General features: G+C 37.4%; 1 protein-coding gene across 1 annotated transcript; it reads right to left on the bottom strand.

The window, feature by feature from the left end:
- Positions 1 to 2930: 2930 nt before the first annotated feature.
- LOC135111105 (protein slowmo-like) lies at positions 2931 to 10020 on the bottom strand. The gene is made up of 5 exons (XM_064024065.1): positions 9861 to 10020; positions 6598 to 6763; positions 6300 to 6386; positions 5874 to 6047; positions 2931 to 4402 (listed from the first exon to the last, which is right to left on the bottom strand). The coding sequence occupies exons 1-5, from the start codon at positions 9890 to 9892 to the stop codon at positions 4109 to 4111; spliced, it is 753 nt and encodes a 250-aa protein (XP_063880135.1). The 5' UTR covers positions 9893 to 10020; the 3' UTR covers positions 2931 to 4108.

Genomic DNA, 10020 nt, shown 5'->3' with positions numbered 1-10020 from the left:
TATATATATATATATATATATATATATATATATATATATATATATATATATATATATATATATATATATATATAAAGAGAGAGAGAGAGAGAGAGAGAGAGAGAGAGAGAGAGAGAGAGAGAGAGAGAGAGAGAGAGAGAGAGAGAGAGAGAGAGAGAGAGAGAGAGAGAGAGAGGATGAATAAAAATCAGATTTTCTCTTACTATGACTATTATTGTGTTCATGACAGTGCAAACATACCTGACAACATGATTCAGGTTTCCAAGGGATCAAGCCCAACACTTGCAACTCGTCTATCCAGTGCTGATATGGTGCTTGGTCGTCCTCTCTCTTATTTAAGAACACTGAAGACATCATTCTTTCTAGGGCAAGGGTTCTTAACCAGGGAAGAATTTCAGGGTTTCTTGAGAAGATTAATTAAAACCAAAGATTGGCTTACTCAAGGCTGTCAAAATATTAATATGTATTGTCCTCTCACAAAAAGGTGTATGCAACTGTTATTTAAGGCAAACAGACATAACAGATAATCTTCAAAAGGGAAATGATATTCTAACTTGATGAAAAGGTACATGAAAAGAAAAAGAAAGAAAAAAGCTAAGAACCACTGCTCTAGAGGGCATTACTTCAACTGGCACTGATGCTAGTAAAAATATAAAACAAATTACATGGGCTCCTACTCTTCTCTGATGATGATAGTGATAATAATAATAATAATAATAATAATAATAATAATAATAATAATAATAATAATAATAATAATAATAATTATAATAACAATAACAACAACTTGCCCTTTCTCACACTTGCTAAGTATCTGAGAAGGAAACATAAAGAAATATAATCACATCATCTGCACGATTATATAATACATAAAACTGGAGAACATTTCTAAAAGTCTATCCTGAAAGCCAGAATAGAGAAAAATATAATTCATAAAAAAACTGCAGCTACACCTGACAGCATAACAATGAGAACCTTTTACACATTCAGCTCTCCATTCTACAACTCTTCAAACTTAAATCTAGGAGCACCTTAAATGCCCTTGGCCTCAACTCAAAGCCAAATGAAAGAATATTTACACCAACAGTAAGCGGTAACAATAATACTATAGTAGTAGTGGTGCTGGTAGTAGTAGTAGTAGTAGTAGTAGTAGTAGTAGTAGTAGTAGTAGTAGTAGTAGTAGCAGCAGTATAGTGGTAAAGTCAATAGAGAAGTGGAAGTTTTAATATTAAGGGAGGGAGGAAGGGAACAACACAAGGTGATCCGGACTATGCATGTCCAAGGCTTTTCCCCGAGTGATAAAGTGAGAAAAGAAAATCCATATGCCATAAATCCTGGCTGACTGACTCCAATTTTTGAAGACCTCTCTTAATAGTGCATCACAAAAAATATGCAAGGGATGAAGTTGATATTTAAGGAAATAAGTACTGTAGTGGTCACTGAAGGATAGAAGTAACAGCAGTATTGGTGGTGGTAGTAGTAGTAGTAGTAGTAGTAGTAGTAGAAACACTAGCAGCAACTGCTGCAGTAGTAATAGACCCGTCTCATGAATTGAGCATGATTTTAATGGCAAGAAACTTGGAAGTGATTGACAATTCTTACAAGAACAGCTAAAAATTATTTTAGGAATTCCTAACAAAGGTTTACGCCAAAGCTGGTCAGCAAGCAGATTGTGCTACACAACAGTTGGCTGGATAGGAGTGGTCATTATTCCAGGGCCAACATTTCACACCAGTTTTTGTTTCAAATGGGTGTTGTGATCCAGGTCCACCCTCACAATTATGGCATATACATATACTGAAGCTTTTCTTTAAGAGCAGTAATACTGATGCATGATCATAATTTCCTACACACTTCCCTTCACTGATTACAGCACAAAACTAAATGAATTAAACTTCTATTACTAATGTAAAACCAAAGGCATAATGTGTAATAGTTGTGAATCTAAATGACATATGGTCAGCAAAAGTACTCCATAATGTTCACATCACAAAATATAAGGAACAAAAATAAATACATTCATAGTGAAATTAATACTTTGAATTGTATGATTTTATTGTCGCAGACATTTTAAAGTTAAGAGGTATGGGCAGTGGGATGGAGCAAAGGGAAGAGTTAAGGAGGGAGGAATAAGTATAGAGTTGATGTGTTTGCTTCCTGCTTCTGCCACAAGTAACTTTCACAAGTGCACTCATTGAAGCTGCAGCTCAGAAGTGTGCACATCACACTTAAGAACAACTCAAAGGACTTACAGACTTCAATTTAATACATTATATGCATTCAGAATTTAGGAGTACTTAATTTTCATGTAACAAGAGAAAAGGAACTTAACTGGTACTCAATTTTTTTATATAAGTAACTACATAGCAATATTTTTCTTGAGCCAAAATGAACCTGATATGCATAAAATGACAATGCAATGGGATTTGTTTACAGAAAATGACAAAATTAAAGATCATAAATTATACAAACAAAAAAAACTGCCATTTAAGTTTTCATAGTTTCAGATAACTTTATGGCTGAGAAGGCTTCAAAACCATGCTATGAATAACACTTTAGAGAGAGAGAGAGAGAGAGAGAGAGAGAGAGAGAGAGAGAGATAACTCAATGTAAGATGAAACTGCACCACTGCTTCCAAACTCCCACTATAACTCACCCTAGTAATGGTTTGAGGCGAAGATGCTACACCATCCAAGCTCTTAAAGCCACACACTGTTCACACCATTTCTAAACAGATCTGATAAAGGCTGCCTCATAAATCGAACAATTTCAACGGCCACATGATTCTCAATGAGCAAAATCATTAAACAATTACCAAAACTTTACTGTGGTTTGCACTAAAAAAAGCAGACATCTCTTGTATCATCATCATCATGCTAATGCTAGGATGAAGTTCACCTGTGGTAAATATGGGTGTATCAAACACAAGATCCAATGAGGTAGGAAATTTAAACAAACAATAATTACAAAAAGAAAAGAAAAGGAATAACAAGTGGTGAACTGAATACTCCACCAGTATGGTCATTTCAATGACATGGCTTCACACTCCTTCAGACACCAATTTTTCATACAGCAAAGTGCTGCATTTAAGATCCACAGCTACCTATCATGTAGGAGTACAGTGGATAACAAAGGTCTCAAGCATCACTACCAATGTAATATCCCTCTATATCAGCTTATATTGAACTGATAATTATGTCCTGATGAAAAGCTAATCCACATTTTTTAATACAAGTGCATATCAATACCTATGAGCAATGTTCTCTGGCACATCTGATCACTGATGCATACCTGATTATCTATTCTATCTGCAATTGCAAACTTTATCCATTAGATCTTCATATTCTCTGACAGCAGTCAATGGTGGATGAAAACACCATAATGCAAAAAACCCACAGCAAGCAGCAAGCTGGCTGGCTGTACAATAATCCTCTGTTATCCTCCTCATGGTGCTAAGCTTCCCACACCATTAATACATGAGCCATACAGGATTCCCAACCCTCCCCTCCCACATTCATACATCTGCTAGACATAGCAGCATAGTACCTTCCCACACTGGTCCAAGATGAAGAACTGAGAATACAGCATAATCTATGAGCAGATCCACGTATCTTCAACATGAAGAACATTTGTATTATTCAACATTCACTGCAGAGACTCATATCTGATGCAGTGAACCTCAAAAGTGAGTGAATGAAATGTAATGGAAATGCTACTTTTCTGTGTCTGTCAAACTGTACACTCCTTTTTCCTTCATAGAGAAGTTTCAACATACATGTTTTCTTTGCGCAGTTAATTTCTGGTTCCTTACTTAACAAACTGCAGCTGAAAATACACTCCAGGAATGCAGTAATAGGATAAGAATAACAGCACACACTGTAGGGAAAGGGAGGCTTTCAGCCACAGTTTGTGTCAATTTCAACACAACAATAATAAAAAAGCAGAGAGGTATTTAACAGACCTCTCATGTGTCATAGGAATTTCTTTGTCTTCTCTCCTCTATCTTCTTGTCAAGACTTTCTCTTCTACTGTTCCTCCTGTTTTGTACATTGGTGTCTGAGCTAGTAACACTACAGCTGTCATAGTAGATCCTACATATTGTCTGCTATCATATCCTGGGCATGGATCCTGCAGGAGTTGGTTGAGTGAAAGTATCTATGCCCTTCTTGGCTACACAAGAGATATCATCAATGGACTTCTTGGCAGCATCAGAGAGGCCATCAACAGATTTCTTGGCAGCCAGGGAAATGTCATCAACAGAGCGGAGGGCTGATTCAGTGATCTCTCCCAGGGAGCGCTTGGTGTGGTCCAAGATCTCAGAAGTGCTGCGCTTGTAAGTGGACACCAGATCCTCTACCTCACGATTGATCTTGGAGATGACAAACTCCATTGCATCACGACCCTGCAAAACCACAAAGTGACACCCACTGTAACCCTTCCTAAGTCCTACAGATGTCCAACAACCAGGACACAATGGTCTTCAGGATAAGCTTTCATACACAAGACCTAATTTACAGTATGGAATATTAATGGTTTAGAACAAATTTACTAAGAACCATAAAGATGATTTATGCATTGCCAATCAGAGAGGACCAAGGAATGCTTCTCCATTAAGGAGACAAATTACTTCAATACATAACTATTGTTCTAAACTGACAAATAAAAATTTTCAGAATGGTTTTCCTTTCTGTGCAAAGATAAGCTTAAGAACATAAGGAAATAAGGGAAGCAGCAGGAAGCCATCTGAACTACACATGGCAGTATCTGTATGAAACATACCTATTTTCACCAATCATCCTCATCCATGAAAATTGCCAATATCTAAATATGAAGCACCAAGCACATGCATGTTAGAAGAAACCATAAGAAAATACTAATATATGCAACTAATTACCTAAATTAAGGCAATGGATATTCTTCCTTACCCTGATTGTGAAATTAAGGATTGTAATATGAAAACTTATTTTTAAGAGTGAAAGAAAGGAAGAAATATAGTTATTTATTTTTTTTTACTGTAAAATAATAAATGATAACATTGATTAAAACAACATCAAATTGGATAAGCATCCATACAACACTCAAGCAGTGACAGATTATGAGAAAGAAGCTAAGATAACTAATGGGAACTAAATAAGGCACAAGCTTCAAGCCATCTACATGCATTCAGTGTTCACTGGATGAACCATATAACAAATAAATGGTGTAAGTTACTTCAAAGCCATAAAAAAATGAAGATGTGGCACACCAAGACACAGGACTAAACACGAGAGATACGAAGCATAAGACACTATCAAAGCACGGAAACACTAATACAGACTAAGTACACTCATATCCATGACCCATTAGCAGAGCCTATACTCTCCAAGACTAAAGCTGGAGTCATATATGCAGAGCACATCTACTGCCACTCCCCCCACAAAAAGCAGACACAATACATAGCCTTTAAGTTCAGCAAAATTAGTCACACAAAGCACCATTTGCACATTCTTTTGTAATTTTTTTTCTGAAATGTTCCGGCTTCCAAAAATTCTGACACCATTACCATTTCCTCAAAGGATTCAATTTTTGTAGTATTTTATTTACTTAATACTAATAAGTCATCATTTACAAATTCTCTAGGTTATTAGTAGAATAAGGTTTCCTTCCTCTGAATCATGAATGCAAATAAAAATAAGAATATAATAAAAATCCATCATTGAATCCAATGTGAGCATGTTCAGTTTACAATGATAATTAAGAAGCATATCATTTGTAAATAGTAATCCACATATAAATTTTCCATCACCACATACACGAAGATGAAAAAAGTTAATTTGTTATATTTAATGCATTACTAACATGCATGATTTAAGACCACCACCACCACCACCTACCTTGAAGGAATTGTTGGAGATGCTATTGAGGAGGTAGTTCTCCATGTAGGAAGTGAGAGGGACACCCTTGACGGTGATGATGGTTTCCTGCCGCAATACTGTGTTTTCGCTGTTGTTGGGGTCTGGAGAGTAAACCAACCGCTCATCCATGCTTACCGTGTTTGCAAAGGTCAGCTGCTCATCAGAAAAGAAAAGAAACCACCATCAAATATACATACATACATATATAAGAATTACTGTATATAACTATCTTGGGACTCACTGGTGACAGGATATTAAAAGTCTCAGGAAGCAAGCTGATAGTACAGAGTCCACAAGCTCAAAAATAAATACAAGCAAAACAAAAATAATGAAAATGGGCAATGTTGCTGTACACAGATCTGGTGTTTGGTCATGTAGAGTAAGCAAGATGGGTGCAATACTCACATTTCTAGTGCGCATGGTCATTGTTCTCTCCTCTGGGTTCACCTCAGAGTGTTCATACCCATAGCAAACTCGGTCAGCTCCAAGGATCTGTGGCACAAGTGATTACAGGTCAAGGAAAGGAAACAGTAGATGGCAGAGATGAGTGAAAGGTGGACCATTCTCTTCTCATACCATGAAGCATTACATATTAAACAGCTGGACAAATCATATGAAAGATTTAGTATTACAGGGGCAGCAAGATTGGATCCTTGATACAGACCAAAAACAGGTAGTAATGGTAAACATGTGAATAACTCACCGTTTCTGCCCAGTTTGGCAGGCCCCATCTGGAGCTGATGAGGCGGTGAGTGTGCAGCACACCATTCACCACACGGCGCTCTATCACGTCTGTCCCCACCACCGCCGGGTTGTGGGGGTTGGGGTACTTGCGCCACACAGCCTGAGTCACCGTTTCCCAGGGGTGGCTGTGGCAGGGGGGAAAGTAAGGTTAATATTAAGTCAGAACATTTCATTATATGTGAACTGGAATTTATTCATATACAATCTACAAATTAAAAAAAATAAATGAATAAATAATTTTGTCCTTAATTTTGATTTACAAACTGGAAATACACATTTACAGATAAATTTTCAATACACTTTAAGTTATATGGTATCTGAAAAGTTAGAAAATGCATTCCCTGTAAAAATAAAAAATCTGCAATTAATCCTTATCTACAAATAAACCAAAAGGAAAAAAATTAATACATAAACTGTGATTCACTTATGTTTTAGTACTTTCATTATTAGGTCACAATATTATAACATCTTTACATATGTAGTGAGCCTTTTCCATCCTGGCAAAGTGGCTGCAACGCGAGGCAGCAGCAAGTATATTAAAATTTTTTCAAGACGTCATTGTTTCAAGTGCACTCTTGAATGCTGGTGTTACCCAATAGTTGGCCTTGAAGTAAGCTTTTGTTGTCAGCTAAGACTGGTAAGCTTATCAGTATCTGATTTTTTTTTTTTTTGTGAGAATTTTTAATACTATCAGTTATCAGTTATCAGGCCTTGTGTTATTCCCACCATACTCAGAGAAAGAAATATATAAAAGGTTATACAATTTTTTAAAAATTATCTTATGAAAATTCATAATTATCATGAGCAGTACAGAGAACTTCAGTACCTCAATCTAATTTTGAAATAACACCAAAGCAAAAAATGTAGTACAGTAAAATCCCTCTTATCCGGCATCAACGGGACCGCCGACATGCCGGATACTTGAATATTGCCGGATACTTGAATAGAAGTGAAATTATGTCCACAATCACCACCCTACACTCACGCATCTTACCATAACAAAGATCAGCTGATCTTAATCAGCAGCTGATCTGATCAGCTGCTTAAGTGTAAGCACAACACGTTTCCTCTTTTCTACAACTTTAGGCATGATGAAGGCGTCAGGCGATAAACAGTGCACACGCGGGACTGAGTCACTGAGTAAACACAGTGCAGTGGGCCGCGGGTGGCGTGAAGCAGTGCGCTCTGGTGGCGAGGGGACAAAGTATGCCTCGCACGGGAATTTTAATCGATTTTATGAGTACACACTGATTTTTTATTGATTTTAACGCTCGGGGAAAAATGTGCCAGATACTTGAAGCTGCCGGATACTCGAATAAGAGGGATTTTACTGTACAGCATTACATGGCATAATTTGGTAATATAATATGTAAGTAGTTTCCTTCTGATCTGACTCCATAATTTCTCTACTCACACAAAATCAACCTCATTTACTGAAAATCAAGCCAAGCTTTACCTCTTCAACCCTACGTTAGTAAGAACTATGACCCCTTAACCCCTCTGATGCTATGAGCTTCCTTATTTCAGTAAAACATAACTTCCAAGTTAGGGAACTTGATCATGAAAATTAAAAATGTAGCATTAACGCGCATCATTGGAACTGTTGCATTTTACTGACACTGGGGACTCTCCAAGAGGAAATTGTATGTGGCAAATGTAAGGAATGTAATGTTGCATGCCAGTGAATCATGGAAAAAGAAGGAAGATGGATGGAAGTTGAATGGATCAGGCTAATGATGTCAAGGCTGAAATGTTTGGACTTGTTGAGAAGAAAGCGACAGGATAAAGTGAAAAAAATTCATAAACCTGAAAACAATCAGCAAAGATTTTTTTTCTAAGTGAAGAAAACTTAGAAATAATTCATATTGGACACCATGTCTGGACTATTGAGAGGCTGTCTAGAATCATGCAGTCTGGCTAGATGCCACTGGGTGAACAAGACCAATAAATGCAAATATTAAAGATACTACAGAATATTTTTCAGAATTATAATATTGAACATAACTAAAACTTCATCACCTAATAGCATGTGGCTTCTATAGAAAAGGAATCATGATAAGAGACTAAAGGGAAATGCTTTGTGTAGCACATGGTATTATCTTTGCAACCTAAATATCAGATTACCAGTGGCAAGGAACAGGTGTCCCCATTAGGTAGGTCACATAATGGAGTGACACACATACCTGTCACGCCACGTTTTGCATTTCTTTACTCATCAATCACATGTAGAAGAGGTTGACTAAGGGTTACAAACAATAGGAAAAGGGCACGCAAACAACAGTCCATTGTTGCTTCCCAAGTGCAGGCTTTCAGTCAGGTAAACCTGGAATATGATTGAGTTGATCCCACAGTGCAGTGATTCTTCTCTACATCACAAAGGTATCTGGGTCAGGAAGCAAGGTATCCAAGCCCCACGGGAAGGACGAAGCCGTGACCTCATACCCACCACAGCAGCCTTCACATGACCTCGCCTTGAAACCTAACAACATTCTTAGCCTACCTCAGTTCCTTAATGGTCATGCAATTTTCCTTTGTATCGTCTCCTACTTGCTATTATTCATATTATATATATATATATATATATATATATATATATATATATATATATATATATATATATATATATATATATATATATATATATATATAACATTATTTCAGTGTCAAAAAGAGGAACACGAACCATAAACAAACAAGAAAATAACAACTGCACTCAAACGTCATAATTCCTCCATAAGAGAGTAAATACTAGACTCAAATTTATACGTAATATACACATTCTTGTGGTGCCTAACGCACTGTGTAGAGCTGTAGCACACAAAACATTTCTGGAGGTTTCTCTACCACAGTATACTTTCACGATCTCTTACTCTGTTCATTATCCCTTTTAACATTCTTTGTCGTGTGTGTGTGTGTGAAAGCCCAGGGAGTACAGCAAGGCCAAGAATACTGAGGTTCACGTGCGTCAGTGATGATGTAACCTTGAGTCGCCAGCCCCCACCCACCCCATACTCCCCTCTCCCCCCAACCTACCCCTCCCTCCCCGTCCTTCACACTAACTACACACCACTACAATAACAGTTATTCCCTGCACTTCCCATTCTTCTTCATCCATTCCCCCGCATTGCTTGCGATTTTCCTTCTGTAGTCTCCGATCAGCTGAGGTGGTGGTGGTTTTACAGTAGGTTTATAAGTTTAAGATCTATTTTTACGGTAACTCACCTGAATATGTGTTCTGATGTCCAGATCTTCATGTTGGATGAGTTATATAGGTCGTGTGGGTGAGTCAGGCAGCGAAATGATGGAAGTGAAAGAGGTAACAAAATAGCCTCTCCCCCCGGCGACGCTCAGCAGCTGACTAACTCACAAGCCGGCGAGGTGT

Source organism: Scylla paramamosain, chromosome 21 (genome assembly GCF_035594125.1).
Source record: "Scylla paramamosain isolate STU-SP2022 chromosome 21, ASM3559412v1, whole genome shotgun sequence".
Classification (NCBI taxonomy): Eukaryota; Metazoa; Arthropoda; class Malacostraca; order Decapoda; family Portunidae; genus Scylla; species Scylla paramamosain.
The sequence above is the reverse complement of the archived record's forward strand: the minus strand, read 5'-3'. Positions and strand labels throughout refer to the sequence as shown.

Excerpts from the sequence above, each read along its gene's own strand:
- LOC135111105 (XM_064024065.1), bottom strand. The coding sequence starts at position 9,892 with ATGAAGATCTGGACATCAGAACACATATTCAG. Across the intron at positions 6,764-9,860 it reads ACATCAGAACACATATTCAG|CCACCCCTGGGAAACGGTGA; the intron begins GTGAGTTACCGT and ends CCCCTGCCACAG. Across the intron at positions 4,403-5,873 it reads TCTCCAACAATTCCTTCAAG|GGTCGTGATGCAATGGAGTT; the intron begins GTAGGTGGTGGT and ends GTGGTTTTGCAG.